Source organism: Ambystoma mexicanum, chromosome 6p, assembly GCF_040938575.1.
Source record: "Ambystoma mexicanum isolate Mex_15411 chromosome 6p, UKY_AmexF1_1, whole genome shotgun sequence".
NCBI classification, from domain to species: Eukaryota; Metazoa; Chordata; class Amphibia; order Caudata; family Ambystomatidae; genus Ambystoma; species Ambystoma mexicanum.
Window position 1 is genome coordinate 670,233,213 of NC_090935.1, and position 21,844 is coordinate 670,255,056.

General features: G+C 44.5%; 1 protein-coding gene across 3 annotated transcripts in view; it reads left to right on the forward strand.

The window, feature by feature from the left end:
• The window catches only part of RASGRF2 (Ras protein specific guanine nucleotide releasing factor 2), a 2,380,666-nt gene that overhangs the window by 1,586,630 nt on the left and 772,192 nt on the right, over nucleotides 1-21,844 (forward strand). For all 3 annotated transcript variants that reach the window (XM_069627555.1, XM_069627554.1, XM_069627556.1), the window contains exon 15: nucleotides 12,993-13,378. In XM_069627555.1, the coding sequence (XP_069483656.1) occupies nucleotides 12,993-13,378 (386 nt within the window). The remainder of the gene's footprint in view (nucleotides 1-12,992; nucleotides 13,379-21,844) is intronic.

Below are 21,844 nucleotides of genomic sequence, written 5' to 3' on the forward strand. Positions count from 1 at the left end.
CTAAAACAACCTATTGCCAATCCTTACCACTAAATATGCATAGTGTGGGGTAGTGTTCATGGAAAAGAAAGAAGTGTTCACTAAATGATATGTTAGGATGTTCAGGCCTTTGGCCTCCATTCCCCACGTTTTCAACACGGGGCAAGGCGGTTCACTCGAGGAAAGCACACACTCTGGCTTCTTTGACACGTGGATACAGTTCCATTACCAGCATCAGGGCTTTCTGTAGTGCAAGTCTCTTTACTTCTCAAAAGTCTCTTTATTCAGAGGGCCTGATGCACAAAAACGAAACACAAAGTTCCTTTCCTCTTAGAAGTTTTCAATTCTGGTGATTCTCCATGGATCCTGCTCAGCCGGGCTCAGATCCCTTTTATATCACAGTTGTTTTTGTGGATCCCCTATTCCGGGCTCAGAACCCATTTTTACAATGTTCAGAAGATATTCTTTCTTGGGTGACTCACGCTCACCCCGGATCCCCTTCAGCCAAGCTCAGATCCTTCCTCCTATACAATTAATCTCCCGCAGTCGGGCTCGGACCAATTACAGTTTGCATTCAAATATCGAAGACTTTTAATGTGCACAGGATTTAGCTTGAAACGCTGCAGGACCACTTCATCTCAGGATTCCCTTTTCCATAGTTGCCAATCAGTTGGATACCTAACAGAGATCTTTGAATGAGCACCCACGTAGTGCCAGACCACTCTGCCCACAAGGCTTGCTTGGCCTCCCAATTCAAGCACTCCCCTAGTTTTCAATTATATTCGCATCGCTTGTCACATACCTTTCACGCACTGCGCTCTTTAGATTTCTTCATACAATGTTGCTGCTTGCAATCTTGGTTCTAACACAGGCTGGTTTGGTATCAGTCTCTCCGACTCACCAGCTGTGCTGTCTTTACTGGCACTGCTTTGTTGTAGGAGCCAAGGACACTAGCACAGCGGCAACCGCTCCTCTCCATCTTGGTTATCGACGCGCGAGAATCCCAGGTACCTCCAATACACGATACAGGTTTGTTCACTTTTAGTTCCGGTCTTAGGTTACTTACTTTCCAAGGTTCACAAAAGTAACCATCTGAAAAAGGTCAAGGGTGCGTCCCTCTCTGCAACTCTCTTTGGTCTTGCCATCTTTCTCCTCGTATTGAACTGCCACCTGGGAACTGCTGTTGCTGTGTTTGCTTTGCCTTGCTCTGAGTGTGCTTTCGTGCTCCACCTTTTATCCATCAGGGGAAGTGTGATGGAAGTCAGGTGTGTGTGTGTAATGACCAGTAATTGCCTGATGTTGCCTGGCCTGTCTAGTGGGACATGTCAGGTATACGGCTCTGCTGTTAGTCCGTTTTTGCTCATGGTGAGCTGTCTGTGAGAAAGTGTTTGTGTCAGGAAAGGGGTGGGGGATCAGATCCTCAGTATCCTACCTGGTAGGATGGGGATAAGGTGTTACAGTCCCCGAAGACACCTCATGCATGTGCAGTGGCAGGTGTGTTTGAAGTTATTTTTTTGTTATTCTTACTTTCAGAGGGCTTTTGGACATCATAGATCCTGGTGGCCTGTTATATCACCCAATCCATGGTCCTAAGCTCGTGGACATCCCTTACTAATTGGGCAATTATGTATTTTGGGAGTGCATGAAATTGTTTTGATGAACTCCCAGCTATTGGTGTTCACCCACCTAGAATTCTGTGCAAATGCTCGTTTCAGCAACTGCACAAACTCTCTAGGCGCTTGGTCTTCCCAGCACTGCAGGTTGTATGCCGCCTTGCGGCCCTCCTGTGGGTTCCTATGAATTGAAAAGTGTTTAAGAATGGGCGCCTTATAGATAGACAATTTTTGTTAATCTTGGCCTGCAAAGAAGCTTGAGTATTCAGAGGAGAATGTCCACTTAGCAAATTCCATGCAATTTCTATCATTTGTAATACCAAATGATGTCATTATTTGGTCATAAAGCTCTAGGTGCGCCCATGCTGAGTATTTTGCATTCTTATGGTAGGGCTTCATGAAGCATTTTATGGCCTTTATCTGCCAAATTGGGTCTTTCACCAGACCTTCCTTCTTTTTGGCAGACTTCCTTTTCCACTGCACCTGAGTCCACTCCTCCTCTGACTCAGAGCTGCTACTGTTGGTGGTCCATTCCCTATCGTCTAGGTGCTCCCTACCTCTATGCGACTGAGAATACCTCCCAGAATCACGGGGTCTGGACTCTTCTCTCCTGTGGAGCTGTGGGGTTAGGGTCATTTTCCTTGTATTCCCTTTTTTGCACCGGAGAGTACTCATCCTCCTCATCCCTTCTTCTAGGGGTGTGGGGAATTCCCCCCACTTCCCTGAATGTGTGGAGGTGTTTAAGATGTTCTTTGAGGCCTAAACTCTGGTTCTGCACTTTCTGTAAAGCGGACCAGGTTGTCCCTTTGTAACTTAATTTTCTGCCAGTCCAACTCCCTGATCTTTTCATCACAGGAGCCCTCCTGGTCAGAAGTGTATGCCAGCTTATTTTTCAATTCCCATAGACCATTGGTCTGGCCACCTTCCCTTCTACTTGGTAAACCTGAACCATCATCGATGTCGGATAAGGACAAGCCTTCCGGATCAGTTGGACTAGGCCTGGATGTGTCCAGCTACCTCATGTTTTCCTGTTCTTGAGAAGTGGTTTGCATGAAGTCAGCTGCACTCTGTACATATGAGGGGGTGAGTTGATTTGATGTCCCTGGTAAGGAGGTCATCACTCTGTATTCGGAGGGTGCATTTCCATACCTGGGTGCCTGAAAGCCTGTTTGTATTTGGCTATTTCACTTTCCAATCTCTCACATTTGTTTTTCTCAGTCCCTATATCCTTGTGATATAGCGAGGCCTGATATTCCAATTCTGACACCAGTGCTCAAGTGGCTTCTAGCACTTTACTTTGTGCCATTAATCGGTCTCTTAGTCCCTTGTTCTCTTCACAATTTTCCTTCTGTGAGGCTTGCATTGTCTGCGCATATTCCAAGCGTTTCTTTTTCAGGATACTAATCTCCTGCTCTTGTGCAATTTGTCAGTCAGATCCTGTGAGCAGGACTCACTTTTCTCCATGCTCATCCTTAACTGACTGACTTAATTTGTTATTTTCTTCCCTCAACTGCTCTCTGTGCTGTTTCAAGGTGTTCAGTTCTTGATTCATCTGATAGAACTCACCCTGAGAATCAACCCATTTTATAATTAACTGGCTGTTTTTAGCTTAGAGTTGTTTTACCGGTGATTGAAATGTGAAAATGTCCTCTAAGCAGGCTCTATTATGAACAACCAGCTCATTTAATTTGTGTTGACTTGCGCTCTGATTTTCAACACATTCTTTATACTCCCCTTGCATTGTAGAAAATTGAGTCTCTCGCTTTAGATTTTCTTGCTGTTTTGCTTTCAAATCATCTTTTAGCTGCTCAATAACATTTCCCAAGTTTAACTCTATATTTTGGCTCTTTTGCACTTTCGCTTCTAATTGTTTCAGCTCTTTCTGGGCTTGATTCAAAAGCTCAGCCTGTTTTTGCACAGGTCACACTATCTGGCGTCTTTCTTCCATGATCAGCATATAGGAATACATGTATGCTGTGAGCTGAGCCATTTTAATTTGTTCATCTTTGCTGGTTTGTGTCATGTAAAAGTTTGTCAGGGCCTGATGTAAGAGCCCATTATCCTTCTGCACACTACATTTGCTGAGGTAACCTCCTGCATCATTCTGGCATACCACATTTCATGTACTTGTTCTAACCATTCACCTTTAATAAATAATTTGGATAGGAGGCGCTTCCTGGCTATATTGATTTATACGGTGCTCACTCTGAAATGTGTTCTACACCTTATATACTCTCTATGCAAGGGCAACAATCTCAACCCTGTTCCTGCTCAGTTTCCACTCACAATGACAACTCAAAATCAACACTGTTTTATCTATACACCGCCCTGGAACCCAGGGTACAGGTCTGAATGTCACCTTTACAGTGCAACACAACTTTCCATCCACTGCAATGCAATTACACCCAAATCAATAGTCTGCTGCTACTGCACTGTCACAAGTGAAGACTCTCTCTAAATCCCAGATGAGCCCCCAGCTTTGTCATGATTTATTAGGCGGTCACTCTGAACTCAGGGAGTTCCTTTCGCCCCCCAAGCAAGGTGGCATGCACCCAAAGCGCTTATACAGATTCATCTTTAGTAAGGCCTCCACTCTATCCCGCATGACCCAGGGTGACATGTCTCTCTCCTATGAACAAGCTATCAATAAAATTACACAAGACAGCAGTCTTGTCTGCGAATTCCTAAGCAAAGCATTCTCTTGCTCAGCTAAAACATTCTCTTTCGCCTCCAGCTCTGTCAGCCAAGACCATATCCCTGTGCCAAGACTGTCTGTCTGCCAAAGACTCAGGAATGTTTCTCTAAAATCTTCTCATTGCGAAAATAATGTTTGCGCTTGGCGAAACCATCAGAAATGAACAAAGACAGAATATATCATTTCTCTAGCGCTTGAAGCAGCTAAAAGCACTCATTGTGCTGTACTAAAAATGACAAGTGCGCATAAATCACATGGCTTTCAGCAAATATGGAATCGTTATAGCTTGAGGAAACCCATAGTGTTAATATGGCCTATTTCTAGATGAATGCATAAATGAATGCATGAACAAATGCAATAGCTTATTCTCATTGAAATGTATTACTCTCATGATAACACACCATAGATCAAATTCGGTTTTAACACTGAAGCTGTATTTTCAACCCACAATGTGCACTAGTTTGGTGTAGAAAGTTGTCAGAGCATGCAACTAGAACATAGTGTGGGCCATAAATACAGAGTTCTGTGCAACTTGTAAGCTGCAGAGTTGAGGGTCACATCCCTTACTGAATCAGTGGCTAAGTGCCAAGATGTGGGGCTATAGCATGCCTCTTTCTGGTGAATATGGAGGGTGTTGTGTTGGGTTGAAAATGATCCAGGTTTCTTGGTCAGGTCCACCTAGTTGCAGAATTACAGAGTATCTGAGATTTGTCAAAATTTTACCCATCTGCTGCTCCTGTCAGGTTTGCCCACTGTGCAACGGTTTGGAGAAAAGGCTTGGATGCAAGATGTGGGTTGCCAGTAAGGGGCGTGGAAGTAGGGTTGTTTGCTTTGTGGCGGATTCAGGTAACATGACTCTGCTACCTAGACTATGATTGCAAGTGAAGCATTTCACAGACAATCTCTCTACATATGAGAGACTGACAAGCACGCCGTGGAAAAACAGTGAATGCCCATCTGGGCTGATCCTACCTCACAAGCTACCCAAAATAGCAGATTGCCATGCCCCTACCAGTACCAAACTGTTGAATGTTTTCCTAACCACCACCACCAGAGAAACTTCAGAATATGGGTCACCCATGTTCCCCATCTGCACCAATGGGAGTTGCTGCTTCAGTGCTCCATGCAATACAAGCACCTCATCTGCACATTTTGATCATTGTGGGTGTGTCTTGTTTTGAGTCGGGGTCCTCTGAATGTTCACCCACATGCTGCTGAAAAGTGGCAATGTTTACTTAAAGAATGAGTGAAGGAATGATACCAACAGATAAAATATTTTATCTTCTGTTGCAACCATGCATGTGCCCCATGCCACATTGAGGGTGCGTCACTTACCCACTGTGTGGTGTCTGTCTCGCAAGACGCAACATCTTGTCTAACCATTTTTGGTTAATTTCCAGCAAGTTCACTAGTTGCAGCTCCTCGAATTGATGAAGCATAGAAAGCTCAGCAACTGCAATTACAAATGGCCTTGTGAGAAGAATGCCTTTTCCAATGGTCCACTTTGGCTGTTGCCATAGGCAAATTCTGTGTTATGTTCATCTCAAAGGCTGTCCAACATGTGCAATGCGGTAATCAAATAAGTAAAAAATGCTGTCTAAAATAGAAAGCAGTGGCATATCTGCAGTCGGCATAGCACATTTCCGGTACTAGGTGGCTGTCTTAAACGTAAGTCATTCTCCTGTAAAAATGTATATCAATGTAACGGCAAGGCAAATAACATGCATGATCAGACAAATCCCTAGGGCTCACATAGGTTGTGGTAAGGCTTACCAATAATCCTTTAATTGCAGGGTATTTTGTGATCATGGTATGATCTGTTGGTGGTATGCTGGCCAGTGTTAGCTCGTCAGGGAACTATATTGGACCATAGTGATGAGGTATCACTTTGTTCCAACATTCCCTTGGAACACAACTTGCTTACAATGAGTGCAGCTGGCCCCATGATGCCATTGATTGCCCTCTATGAAGAATCTCCACATTATAGATCTGGATTTTGTGCTGAAGTATGGCCTATGATTATGTGGCTTGCAATTCTCAATGATTTAGGATGCAAATGTTCTTGATGTGGCTTCCACAAACCACTGTCTTCCATTTGCACCTTTGTATCTGCAACAGTTTGTTTTCTAAACAGAGTGCAGCGAGGTAAATAGGTATCTGTCACTGTCACCTGCTCAGTGGGTACTGTGCTTCGATCAGTCACTGTCAGTAGTTCATCCATCCCTCCCTGCGCTTTGCATGTGCCATTATATAATTCAATTTCATTGGTGTGTGCAAAGATATGGTTCAGCCTTGCCTTAGGGAAGGATGATAATCTCTGTCTTGGTCATCATTGTCTGACTAGATGGAACTGGGAATAGGTGAATAATGCATTGCAAATTCTTGCCCATCTACATTGTGGTTCACTTCCTTCCATAAATCCAGCCCATAGGACCTCATTACAAGTTTGCAGGTCCGGTAACAACAGTGCCGGTAAATTACCAGCACCGTTGTTACCGGACCGGCAAACTTTTGCTTGCGGGTGCCTTTCCGCCCGCCAGGTCTCACCTGGTGGGTGGACCGGCACCCGTGAGCAGACCTCAACGGATGCACCGGCACAATTCATGAATGATGCCGGACATCTGAAATCAAAATAAAAATGAGGCTGTGTCGCGTCGTTAAACCTAAACCTTGTGTCTAAAACGTATCTGACCCTCACAATAAAAATGAACAACAAAAAGTGCAAGGTAAATGTGTCTGCTTTAGATTCAGTAAAAAGCTAAGTATGTTAATCCAACAAAACAATCCTTGTTTCCAGGGGGTGATTCCCTTCCATGGAATCGTGTCAGGTAGAATATTGAAAATGTTCTGTTCAAAAGATGATTTGTTAAGATTAGTAGAAATGTCTCTTTCACAAAATACTTTCTTAAGGATGATGAAAAGTGTATTTGCCGAGCAATGGTGTTTTAAAGGATGGCAAAAATATGTTTTCCAAGCAATGATGTTCTAAGGATGGCAAAAGTGTCTTTTGTACACAATACTCTCCTGCCAGGAACCTTTTTCACAATGGGTCTTATTATGGGTCCGGCTGTAACCCTGCTGGTGCTACCGGCGGGTTGCCGCCGGACCCGTTAGAAGTTACCAGCGCTTGACCTCCCTATGCCACCGGGAGATTCCAAGTCCGGCGTCCGGGAAGTCAGGCGCTGGTAATTTGGTTAATCCCCATTCCCATAGAGTCCAATGGGACGTTGTTAACGGTGCAGATGCTTCCATGATGGCTTTGCCTACCGTGACAGCTGTGCCCAGCAGGGTCAGACCTGTTGGTCAAAGCGGCTCCGGCAGGCAAACCTGGATTTTGCCGGCCCGGAAACGAGGGTGCCGGTGAGTTTACTGGCCACCCTTATTTTCGGATCAGCAAACTCGGCATGCGGCTCAATGTCTTTTCCAATGTCTTTTCCTTTCATACACAAATGGATTACCCGGTGTACTCCCCTGCCAGGAATCCCCCCTCTGGGGGCTTTGAAGACTCTCCTGTCATCTATCTATACCCCAAAGGCTCACTGCCTGATGTACTTCCTTCTCCAGGTCGTCTTATAACCTTTAACATTGATTCTTTCAGTTCTTTAAGCATAACACAGTTGTACTCCTTCACTGTTTATACTCTATTGGCTCCAGGGATTACTTGTTCCAACTTCACCCATTTTTAAATGTCATATATGTAAACTTGTTCACGCTTTGTTAGTATTCATTGGCTTGTGGCAATACTTTCTCCAATCTTCCCCATATTGATATCTCATATATGAAGACTTGTACAGATTTTGCCTTTCAATTTCTTCATTAGTGTTCAATTGCTTAAGACAACTTTTACTCCAGTTTTCCCCATATCGACATCTCATATATGGAGACTTGTGTAAGTTCTGTCTTTGTATAGTACTTGGTTGATATTCAATATAAGTTTTAAATTGTCTATACTCCTGTCAGTACGCCCCGTGGCTCCCAATACTTCTGGGCATACTCATCAGTGTTTGCTGGTGTTTCTGACCCATGGCGTATGGCTGCGGCAAAGTCCTTGCTTCGGGAAAGAGTTTCCTGCTCTGCAGACCCTCTCATGGTTCTCTCGTCAGCTTCTCAACCACCCGTGGGTGGAACTGCTGCTTTTCACTGCGACCGCGTCCCAGACAGCCTCTCCACTGCTGCCAACTCCCCAGTGGTCCTTCTGCAGCACTCATTCTACTTTTCCTGGTATTTCGTCTTTCCAGTATGAAGCGCCTGCCTCCTTTTGCACATTCTGCTCTCTGGTGTCTGCCTTTGGTTCCGCTTCTCGTTTCTCCCGCTTCTTCTGCTTTGCCCGCTCTGCATCTGTCTTCACCTCCTTCACTTTTGATTTGAAAAGGCACACCATTTTTAAATGTCCCACACAGCTGATTCCCATCACAACAACTAGTCTGCAGATTTAGTTTGGTGTTCCCTTTCATCCACATCAACTCCTTCTTCCTCTTCCTCATCTCAGTACTTTAGGATTTATGGGAGTTGGAGTCCACAGGAATATTGTGCTTTTTAAAGTTGTACTGTTTTGGATTTCTGTTTAAATCAAAACCATCAGAAACAGGAGGTGTTAAGTGAGCATTATGTACAATGGTAGTTTGCTCAGATTGACAGTATGCCATCTGTATTTTAGAGGGTGGAGTTTCAGAAGGGGGTGGAGAACTGTGTCCCTTCTAGTGGAGTCATCATTTTCTCCCAAAAGTCGTCCCCTCACACGATCCCCCCTCATAATACCACCACCAGGGTCAGAATCAGGTAGCGGCTGCCGTCCCCTGGCCATGTGGGAGGAGATCATCACTGGGAATCAGTGATGACTCTGCAGGATTCATCACAATATGCTACTTACAAATCATGCACAATTCATACATCTCCAGTGTATAGCTGCACAACTCTGTATGCCTTTTTACGTTTGGGTGCTCGGGACAAGTTGAAAAGTCTCTTGACATGTTCTACATGAAATTTTGATCATGCCCCTCTCTTTCAATTGTAATGTATGAACCTTCACAAACATTAGGCATTGCAATATTCTAGCCCCTCTTCCCAACCTAGCAATTGAGATTTTCTGCTCCTTCACAAAAATATGTCTGGTGTGTGTATCAATCATCCCAGTTGCTCTTTTTATAGTCATTCACAAAAAGAATCATTCATGTGTTACTCAAGCAAGTCACTGGGATGTTTCCATTTCCTAAAAGAAAATGTATGGGTGAGTGGATCTCATCCACGAATCTATGTCGACATTTTTGCAACCAGTAAAAGAGGTAGGGTTTGGTTTCCCCTGTGAGAAACCTGAAGGTGTCTTCCCTGACTAGTGCCCGGGATCTGTCATCCAAGTGGCCAGCACATGGCCATCGCTATTGGATCCAGTTCCTGAGGGTGCCCCAGTGAGGGAGGATCTCCTGGATGGGGGGTGTCCTTGTGAAGTGGAAGTGGGACAACAACAGGCGAGATGCGGTATCCCCCCTTCTCAGAACGCCTTTTCCCCATCCTACCATGTAGGATACACAAACGCCCACCCCCCTTTTCCAACACGAACACTTTCGCACACCACGAAAGACGGACAAACACCAGACCCATTTACCTGACCTGTACCAACACACGGGTCAGGCAAAGTCAAGCAATTGACCAGAATCACACACACCTCACGGCTCTTTCCCTTCCCCACGGGGATAAAAGGTAGAGCATGAGAGCCCAATACGAGCAAGGCAGACCGCAAGACGAGAGAGCTAACGCTGCACAGCAGCTCAAGAGGAGGAAAAAGACGGCACAAACCAATAGGGTGACGAGGAGAGAAGCGACCTTGCCCTTTCCGAGCCAGACCCATGTAACCTCCACGGAAGGAATCGTAAGACCGCGAACAATAGCCAGCGTGTGTTGCAGCAGATGTCAGCAGTACACAGGGTCCTCCTCCGCTGATAACCAAGCCAAGGAGAGATGCTTGCCACTGTGGTACCGGCCTTGACTCCAGAGACAAGAAAAACCAAGCGGTTCATCCCAAACGGTGAGTCAAGGGGAGAGCCGATAAGGAACCGAACTGTGTTGAACAAAAGTAGCAAAAGGCTAATTGAAGAAAGTACAGAGAATTGTTAATACGAGAGGGGAAAACAAGATACACAGGAGTCAGGCACCATGTGGGTGCTCACTCGGGAAACTCTAGCCGATTACCCTATTTTTGAAACTACTGTTACCAGTAGGCCTTGGGAAACGTGAGAAGAGGTCAGAGTGTACATGCAAGGGTCTAGCAAAATCCTCTGTACAGTGGAAAGTCTTTGACCGGCAGATGATTGTGAAGCTAAGGGAAGTGAATCCTGCATCGTAAGAACTGTTCAAAGAATTGGATGATTGGCAAAGTTGGTAAGAGTGAACCCAACGGAGGGATGCCAATGAAAAAGGGGCAAAGCCTAAAGACTCAGTGAATATTGTGCTGACAAGAGTGAACCTGGCAGAGGGATATTATTAAGTCCTGCAGCAGGAGAAAGGGCTTCACCTTGCTGAGTTTTGAGATCTGATACCAAGCCGTTTGAGACTTTTGTGCAATGCACAGTTGGAATGATTAAATGCTGTCCCCAATAAGTCTAGGTATTTTGCTGAGTGAATGAGGTGAGAGTTGGTCCTGTCCAAGCACTTTGTCCCATCACCTTTGAGTGGCTTCCTGTTTGGAGGGTGGGGCTAAGCTTTATGTAGGCACTTGTCATCTACGTTTGAATCGTTGCAAGGCATGAGTGAAGGTGAGTCATATCTTGTGGGCCTTTGAACTTTAGGTACAACTGTGTATCATCTGCCTACGTGTGTCTAGCAATGTTGGGGTCATCTAGGAGTGAGCCCAGTGGTTCCATGTCGGGGTTAAAGATGCCTGAAAAGATAATGTAACCCTGAGGCACTCCACAGGTTACGGTGTGGCATTCAGGCCTAAAGGATCCCATCAGGACAGCCTAGTGTCAGCCAGATAGTAAAGATATGAACCATTTCAGGATGGCACCAGAGAACCCCATCCTGAGTGCAAGGAGAGTGAGTAATGCATGGTGGTCTACTGTATCGAACACAGCCAAGATGTCTAAGAAGACTAGCAAGCAAGTGTCCCCTTTGCCGATAGACTGAAGGATTTTGTCAGCCACCTGGACAGTGGCTTTTTCAGTGCTGCATGTGAGGCAAAAACATAATTGGTAATTCTGTAGCAGGCTGACTTGTTCAAGTTTTGTAAGTAGTTAGCTAGCAACTACTTTCTCAATGGCTTTGCTGATAAAAAAGAGGCTTGTGATTGGCCGGTAGTTGCCTAGGTTTTCCAGGATGAGGGAGGTTTTTTTAGGAATAGGTATGTATATCCTGTTTTTTGGCCATCTGGGAATGTACCCTTGTTGAGGAAGGTTTTGGCTATCCTAAGAACAGCAGTAAGAGCAGGACCAGAGCATTTGTAAGGATGGTGGCTGGAGGATGTCCGTTGGTGCAAGAGGTTGATTTTAAGGATGCATGTGTGTACGCAAGGTTATCGGCAAGAGGAGAGAGAAGTTGGTCCAGGGTTGCATGGCCTTTTGGGGGACATAAGAAAGGAAGATCAGAGGATTTGTAGCCCTCAATTTGGAGCATGATGGCATCAATGTTGATGATAGAGGACTTATATGTAGCCTTACACTTCCCCGGGGAGTCTGGTATCTCTTGGTCTGGTGTGGGGTTTGAGCATTTTTCACTGCTGCAAAAAGGGCTCTGCCCATTTAAAAAGGCAGCTGCAATGGTGGTGGTGTAATTAATAAGTAGCCTAGGCTTTGGATATCAAGGTCTGCCATTTGGAACGTAAGGCTTTGAGGGATAGATGGTCCTCCGGTGTGTGGGCCTTGCACTGACATTTCACAAGAGCTCTAAAGGAGTTGTATTGGGAGACATTGTGTGACAGAGGGTGGTATGATTGGTATTATGGGACTGGTGCCCCCCAACTCCCTCTCCCCACTCCTGGAAGGGGACCTGTTCCCCCTTACAGGGTCACCTACCTCCCAAGTTTCCCAGTTCCATGCGTGACACCTCGAACCAGTCCTGGTTTCTTGCTTCCAATTGCATGCTGGAACTTGTAGTATCCTTTTTCCCATTGTAAGCATAGGCCTACAAGTCCCACCATGCAGACGAAGAGTCCCACATGGAACTGGGAAACTTGACAGCTATGGGATCATGACCCTCATCCTGACACTGTCACAGAGCGCACACTTTTTACTGCTGTTGTGGTCCGGAGACACTGGCTGTATGTCATATAAAACTAGCCCAGTAATATAAGATGGGATGTGTATTTCTCTTCCTCACAGCATAAGAAAGCCATCCTACCTCAGTACACCAACATCTTCTGCCAGTTATTCTCCAGTATTGTTACAATGGGGGAAAATCAACAGTGCTGTCTAAGCAGTGACTAGCTTATGAGGAGTTAAGTGTCTCTGTCCTGCATAGGCGTTCATACTAAAGATCATCGTGTAAGGTGGATGTGGGTGAATTGCATGTATTTAAAGGCAAACAATGACTCCTCATTAAGCCCAATAACAGTGATGCTATAATAAAAAAATGTCCTTTTTGATTTTTCTGGTTGTCCCCTCGTCATCATATTCGTGGGTATTGGCCATGTTTTGCACCTGGGAAAGTATGGAAGCATTTTTGGTTCTTTCTGCAGAATTTGTGTTTAACATGTTTATTTTCTTTTTAACTTTAAGGTCATTGGAGTTGTTCTTTGCAACAAGTCAAAACAACAGAGAGCATGGGAATGATGGGAAGTCGCCACATCTTTGCCGCAAGTTTTCCTCTCCTCCCCCTCTGTCACTTTCTAGGACTTCTTCGCCTGTCAGGACCAGAAAGCTTTCTTTAAATTCCCCTCTGAACTCAAGGATTGGGGCATTAGACCTATCCACATCCTCCAGTGCCAGCAGCCCCACCTCGGTTTACAGCCCAGCCACGTCCCCACCACCCGTCACAAATAAAGTTCCCCTGGATCTGAGCAAAGGACCTTCATCGCCAGAGCAAAGTCCTGGACCAGTGGAGGAGAATTCAGAGAACCCTCGAATTGAGCTCTGTAACAAGTTGAGAAGAAGTATTCGCAGAGGTATTAAACCATTTATTCTGATGTGTGTTGTACAAACACGGATTTATGTGTTACAATATGCCCATATTTCATGCCGTAGAGATTTTGTACCACAGTATGGCACTGTAAATGTAATGCGATTTAAAGCTTGAATTCATATTAGAACTAGTTTACCACAAATACCACAACATTTGGTGTGGAATGTTATCACTTTTATATAACATCTCAACATTTAAAAACACTTTAATGGGATTTGCTACCATTGCCAATCCAGAAATACAAACAACCATTTGGAAGCCTTTGCCATTGAAGATGATAACCCAAAATGCCAAATGCGGCAGAAATGTATGAACAAAATAGTATTGATTTTCTTTGTTATGTTTCATTTTTCTATACATGTGTTTTAATTATTATTCAGCTTGATATATAGGCTATTGCCCACTTTCGAGTACTTTGAGACCAGACACACAGACATAGGCGGTCATTACGAGTGAGGCGGTAAGAGGTGTTAACGGCGCCGATAAAGGTGCCAGAACCGTCAACCCCTTACCGCCTCATTATGAGTCTGACCGCGGGAACCCGCTAAGGACGCGTGGTATTACCATGCACCCTTAGCGGGTCCCGCGAGTAGACCAGGGTGCTAACAACGGGCCCGTCATTAACGGGCCCGTTGTTAGTACCCTCCCCATTCCCATTGAGCCCTATGGAGGCTCGAATGGGAATGGGGATGGGTTCCTTGAATGAGGAATTACCGAGTCCTCCAAGGTCAGAATGGCCCGGTAATTCCTCATTCATGGAACCCGGACCCGGTACAAGGTAAGGGGGTAGCCATGCCGCTAATAGGGGCATGGTTACCTCCTACCTTGTAATGACCCCCATAGAATAATTTAGGTGCAGGGCAGAAATAGGATAAACCGAAGGTGGAAACCAATAAAGGCATGGAGATTATAATTTAGAATGTTGCTAATCCATACTTAAAAAGTACTTTGAGTTATATGGATAGAGAAGCATGGCCTTTTTGAAGGGATCAGAAATGCAAAACTTTCGACAGTGTACGTTGATATATATTACATTTGATAAATTGTTAAGAGTTTATTAGGTAGTTCCTGATGGCTCGCACACCTCTTTGTCTAGAGTTCCAGATATATGACTGAGTTATTTGTGTAACATATTTTCCATAGAATGTTGGCCCTTCCAAGTGTTCAAGCTGTGCAGAGCAAGATTTGGTTGACCACTTAGCGTACCTAATATTAGTTGGGAATTCACCGATAGAAATGATGGGTTGAATGCACTTGCAATCAAAGTGTTCAAATGAGTTATATTCAGGTGATCCAAAAAAACATCTTAAATGCATTGATCTGTAATCGATTGTTTCATATGTAATTCGTATTTTACATCTGTGATCTCTCCAATTACACTAGCTGTTTTAAGCCAAAAGGCATGTGTTGCGTGATATATGGAGGTGTCATGGCTCAGGTTGTTTGGAGTGATGGACGTTTCTTTCAGACCTTGTAGCATGTGGCTGAAGTGATCTAAAAGCTCTGGGGTCGCAGGAGGCAGATTTATTTGTAATGCCATGAACTGAAATATCCAGAATCCCTTGTGCACAACTTCATCCCCACCCCTGTGGGCCGTGGAGGGGTGAAGGAAGCAGCACACGTGTAGCTGGCAGGGGCTAGCCTTGAGCGATCCCATCAGTCACAGATCATTTGTGAGCTTTAAAAGCCTCAGTCTACTTCCGTTCAGCACTGGTCATTGAGTGTTTATGTTGCGAGTGACTGTCTTATTCCTGCTTACTGAATTCATAGATTGCGATTCACTCGAGGTATTTTTTATGGTTTAGCAACCCTCTTCTTTTGTGAACCAGTAAAGTGTGCATTACACCTTTGTTCCCGAATCTACACAGTGTGAATGTACGCCAATCCTTTGTGACCTGGCACTCTTTGGTAGTGCACCCCGATATCGTTAATATTCCTCTACTTTTGAGAACATTCCCTGTTCCCAGTTGGAGTTCCTTTCTCATTGCTTTCTTTCCCTATTTAAGCAGTGTGGGGATAGAGTAGTCTGCCCTCTGGCTTTCCCTGATATGATATGATATGATATGGCATTTATAACGCGCCCGTACACAAGCGTTTCAAGGCGCGACAAGGCAAGGGAGGGGGAACAGAGGAACGACAGAGACAGCAATCTTACTAGGCCAGGTAACATTGAGATTGCGCAAGTGTAAGGGGAGGGGAAAGGGGAAAAGTGCAGGGGGAATTGGGGAGGGGGTAGTGCAGTGCATAGGATAAACAGTAAAATAAATAAAGAACAATAAATAAGAAGTGTGGCCAGCGTGTGGCAAGTGCAAGGGTAAGTGCAGACATCAGGTGTCAAGTTCTGGTAGGGGGCTGTTGGAGTCAAGGTTGGAGAGCAGGTCTTACCCAGATGTTCAGGAGAGCAGTTTCATTACTTCTGGCAGCTCTGAAGCCAGACTGATGGTCATGAAGACAACCAACACATTCAGTGTGAAGATTAAGCTGGGAGATGGCCAGCTTTTCCAGGAGTTTTCCCAGGAAAGGAGTGATGGAGATTGGGCGATAGTTAGCTGGGCAGGAAGGGTCGGCCGAGGGTTTCTTAAGAAGGGGGTGCACAAGGGAGTGCTTCAGGAGGGAAGGGAAGACTCTAGTGGTGAAGGAGTCATTGCAGAAGTCAGCCAGAGCGGGAGCCAGGATGTAAATGTGGTCCTTGATTGTTTAGGAGGAACAGGGGTGAACTTGTTTTGACGAGACTTCCATAGATCACACTTGTCTAGCAACCTTGTCTGGGGAGAACAGCGGAAAGGCAGAGAACGAGGGAGGAGAGGTGGCTGAAGAAGGGCCAGAGGATGAGTAGGGAGTAGAGGAAAGAGGGGGAGAGGAAGAGAGAGAGCACAGGATGTCCTCAGTTTTAGAGATGAAATGAGAAGCCAGGGCTGTGCAGAGGGCCTGGGAGGGGACAGGAGAGGTAGAGACTGCAGCAGGATTGGCCAGTTCCTTGCAGATTTTAAAGAGTTTGGGCGAGTTGTTAGATGCCGTAGAGACGCATGCTTGCATGTGGGATCTCTTCTTGGTGCGGACAGAGTGCCGGTATTGCCTTTGGAGCAGGCGGCAGGCCAGTTTGTCAGAGTGTGTACCGGAAGCATGCCATTTCCTCTCAGCCACCCTACACTTGTGTTTAAGGGTGACGAAGTCTGAGTCGTACCAAGAGTTGCGCTTGGCTTTAGGCTTCAAGCGGATCCTCATGACAGCGGCAAGAACATCGAGAGTGTCAGATATAGCAGAGTGGAGCATGGAAAAGGATGTGTCAGGGTGTGAGTCAGTCAAGGTGGGGGTGGGGGAGAAAGTGGTGGCGAAACCCTCAACTGACACACGCTTCATTGGCTGTATAACTGAGAAGGTAGGTGGCAGTGCTGGAGTTGGCTTGGCCTGAGGGGTAAAGAGGGTGAGCTGGGATGAAAGGAGAAAGTGATTACTCCAGGAGAGAGGAGTGGTGAGAGGGATCGAAAAGGGAAGGTCTGAAGATATCAGAACATCCAGAGTGTGCCCTGCAGAGTGAGTCATGCCAGAGGGGGAATAGAGAGTGAGAGAGTGTTGCAGAGGTCAAGAAAAAGTCCAGCGGAAGGACAGGAAACATCCAGGTGGATGTTAAAGTCTCCAGGAAGGAGGAGTTGAGTGGGTGAGACCAGGAGGGAAGAGGAGAGGTCTGCTCACTCAGAAAGGAAGGAGGAGGTCTGACCAGGTGGCCGATAGATGGTAGCCACAGTAAGGGAATGGCCAGGAGAGAGAGAAAGCCTGCGGACGAGCCATTCGAAAGATGAGTAGGCCTGCGTAGGAATGACAGAGGCAGGAATCCACTCAGGGAAGATCATAGCTGCACCCCCTCCAGAACAGTTGAATCTGGGTGCAGAGAGGATCTTGTAGCCATCAGGGAGGAGAGTGTCAAAGCTTGTGACAGAGCTGGCTGTGAAACATGTCTCAGTGAGATTAAGGACATTGAGGTCAAGTTCCTCCAGGAGGTGGGAGATGTCAGAGGAATGTTTGACAGCTGAGCAAGAGTTTAGAGTGGCAATATGGAAAAGGTTTCCGTCCTCGAAAGACTTCCATGGAGGGGTAAAAATCAGAAGTACGCCCTGCTGAGGTGTAGAAGAAGCCCATGGGGGGGCAGAGGATGAAGGGAGGAGAGGGCAAGGTAGCCAAGGAGGAGACAGCAGGGGGAGGCAAGGAAGCCGTGGAGGGGAGAGAAGGGACAGCAGGAGAAGAAAGGAAATTGATGAGGCGCGGAAGGCGTCTATCAAGGAGGAGAAGGTTGGCTTGAGGGTCTTGGACCAAGACAGTACTGAAGAATAGTTCCACGCAGTTGCCAGTGAGATAAAAAAATCTTTATTACAGGTCATGAAGTACAGACCTCCAGCTCAACCTTACACCTGGCTGGCTAGTGCAAACAGTGATGGAAATAACATTAAGAGTAAGCATTCTTTGGCCACAGGCAGGCTATGACACCCTGCTCAGATCTATATTACACTTTGAGATTCCACATAGAACTATATTACATCATACACAATGAACACCCTGCTCTCCATGAATAGCGAGCATGGCCATAACTATTTACATACAGTGAGACAACTTTATAACATATCTCCCTCTCTTATTACCCACACGATCTTCTCACCACAGCGATTCTATTTTTATCAAAACTTGTCCTCCACTCACCCTCACAGCACCCCTCAACACTGCTACCGCACGTACGGGATCCGAATACAATGGCTCTCCCTTCTTCTTGATAACCACCTTCCTGATCCTCACATAATCTCCACATTTCACTCTGAGTTCCTTATTCCCTCTTCTCCGGTTCTCTCTCATAACAAACTGCTCTTTCTTATTTCTGAGATCTTTTCTCAACTTTTCAATCTCACAATCTGATTCTGCTCCCCTTTCATCCAAGGGGGACACACCAAAGAATATCCTTTGCGCCCTCTCATCAATTCAAATGGTGAAACTCCTGTAACAGAATGTGGTGCCATTCTCAATGCAACTATTCTTTCTTCTACTGCCAAACTCCTACTCACACCACACGCTTTCGCCAATCGAACACCCTCCATAACACATCTGTTCATTCTTTCCACCAACCCATTCCCTTCGGGATGTTACAATGCAGCCTTCTTATGGATTATGCCACAATTCCTCACATATTCTTTAAAGCATCCTCCCGTAAATTGAAGGGCCTTATCCATCAGAATATACTTGGGAAATCCTTCTCTCCCAAATACCTCACGTAAAAACTTAACAAGACTACCTCCATCTATGTGTCTAACTATCTTATACTTGCACCAGTGGGACAATGCATCAACCATTACCAATATGAACATTCCTTTCCCATAGCCCATTTCCACGGGACCCAAAACATCAAGTGCCACATCCTCCCACACTGCTTTTGTTTTGCTAATCCCTATGTCACCTTTATGGGCTATATCAATCATCCTGTTGCAGATCTCCTCGGGCACCACAGTTTTGCCCCACCGAAACACAATGCCGTCTTCAATACTCAATTCCTCTCTAACTTCCCAAAATGGTCCTTTCCTTCACACTCAACTCACTTTTTCTGGGCCAATAACTTTGAGTATACATTTTCACGTTTGACAACAATTCATCATTATCTACTGCTCTCACCCATTCCTCATTACATACCACATTATCAGTGTTGGCAAAAACTATTTCCATTTCCTCATCTTGAGTCTCTTTATTCTCCTTCATCGCTAATCTGGACAAAAAATCTGCAAATACATTTTCCTTTCCTGATATGACTGCCACCTCAAAGCTATGACACTGTAATCTGATAACCCATCCCGTAACTCTCCGGCATACCTTATTTAATCCTTTGTTTTCAAAAATGGACTTTAATGGCCTGTGGTCGGTTCTAATCACAAAATATGTGCCCCATACAAAACTTTTGAACTTCTCAATCTCCCATAAACAACCTAAGGCTTCCTTTTCCAGGACTGAGTACCTCAATTCCGCACCTCTAAATGCTGTAGAGGCATGGGCTATAATTTCTTCAACTCCTTCAGCCTTAATTTGGGACAAAACTGCCCCTAGACCCACATCACTCGCATCAACGGTGAGCATACACTTTCTTCATGTGTCAACTTTCTTTAAAGGTTCGGCCAGATTTACTTCCTCCTTAATCTTTTTAAATTCCATCTTGCATGCATCATTCCACACAAACTCTTCACTTTTCCTCAATAACTTTCTCATCTCAGTGACCATTTCTGTATAATTTTTTATACATTTTTGATAAAACTCTAACATTCCAAGGAAAGATCATAATTCCACTTTGTTCTTGGGATCTGCATCCTCTTTGATAGCAGTGACCATTGAGTCTTTCGGCTTTATACCCTGGGCAGATATTACATGTCCCAGGTACTCTACCTTGTCACCACAAAATACACACTTTTCTTTCCTTAGAGTTATGCCACGCTCACTCAAAATGTTCAAGACTTCACTTAACCTCTGATCATGTTTCTCCACATTCTCTCCAGATACTAGAATGTCATCTTGAAAGCAAAATACACCACTCATTTTGCCAAACAACCTATCCATAATTTTCTGAAAAACAGAGGATGCAAATACCAGCCCAAATGGCATACTCTTGTACTAAAATACACCTTCATGAGTGATAAAAGCCATTAACTTTCTGGACTTCTCTTCAAGTTCAACCTGATGGTACGCAGACGCCATATCAAGTTTGGAAAAGATTTTTCCCTGCCCAACCATCGATAACATTTCGCTCATATTGGGCAATGGATGTCTATCAACCATAATCGCTTAATTTACCTTCCTTAAATTCACACACAATCTAAAATCTCCAGATGGCTTTTTTACAATCACTAGTGAAGAAATTAATTCCACACCACCAATCACACCAATTTTTTCAATTTCTCCAGTTCTTTCTTTACTTCCTCTCTCAAAGCGAAAGGAACAGATCTCAACTTTGCTGTCACGGGAACACATCCCTTCTTCACCACAATCTGATGCTGAATACCTCTCACTTTACCAATCTCCTTTCTAAACACTTTTTCATACTTATCTTCCACACGCTGAGAAGTGTTTATCTGCATCACCTGTTCATTTTGATTGGGATCCAATCTTACCATTAGTCTTTTCTGGTCCCTCCAACCAAACAAAGTTTTCCCCTTTTAGTGATGTAAACCTTTCCTTTGGCATGCTTTCCCTTAAATTCAAAATCTGCAATGAAGTATCCTAAAAGTTCAATCCGGTCCTCGTTATAGCCCCCAGGATTAATGTCTGGCTCGAGTAAATTTCTAACATCCCTATTAATTTCCTCTTCAAACACCTTCTTGGACATCAATGACATTTTTGATCCCAAGTCTGCCATCATCCTAACATCACGCCCATTAAGTTTCACAATAGCATAGGGATGATCGCACTCCATTTCATCATCATCATCATTTATTACATTAACCATAATCTTTTCCACATTGGGATTTTCCTCTTCCTCTGAATACCTAATGCTCTCCTCATCATTTACTACCAAAACACTTTTTTGGAAAAATTGGTAATTTCTACAACAGTTTGCAAAATGCCCACATCTTTTGCACTTTGCACATATTGCCCTCCTCCCAGGACATGCTAATGATGCTGCAAAATCCGAATTACTCGCTCATCTGAAACATAGATGCTCCTTTTCTTCCCTTCTTTCCCCTTTCCATGCTTCCTTTTTTCATTCAGGCTTCTCTTTCTCCTTTTTTTGCAATTTATCTTTCACCTTGTTCTTCTGTTTGACTCTACTACATTGAGTACTTTACTTTTTCCTTCCTTGCCATCCTTTTCTGACAACTTCGCAACACATGCCAAGGAGTGTTCTACTCTTTTTGCTATGTTGAGTACCTCATCCAATGAAGATTCATCTCGCAACCATAGTTCTTCACGGATTTTGTTACTTCGGCAGTTGATCATAAATTGATCCCTTATCCGTTCATCAAAGGAGTCTCTGAATTTACATGACAAAGCTAATGCCTCAACCCTGTTACAAATTCTCCTATGCTTTCATCGGGTTCTTGAACCCTCACCCCAAAATTGTATCTTTCAAGAATAGTGCTTGTTTTAGGTTCAAAATGAATATCCAACTTTTTTTTTTTTTTTTTTTTTATTATTATTTTGTTTTGGCTGAAATAAATCAACCTTTCAAAAGAACAAACAGGAAAACAAATACATGTAAAACAAGATTCATAAACACACATCAACATCAAAATCAGCATCAGGCATCAACATGTTTTAAGTATTCACTCGCTAAACAAGTACAAAAACATTTTACAGACAGAACTAAAAGTGATTCAAATTTGCTTCGTCAGCCGCGTCCCAAAGTTATTGTTAAAGGAACCTCATTTACTAGGTTTAAACTATGCAGAAAATTAACTGCTGCAATTTGAATGGCCAGATTATTACAGGC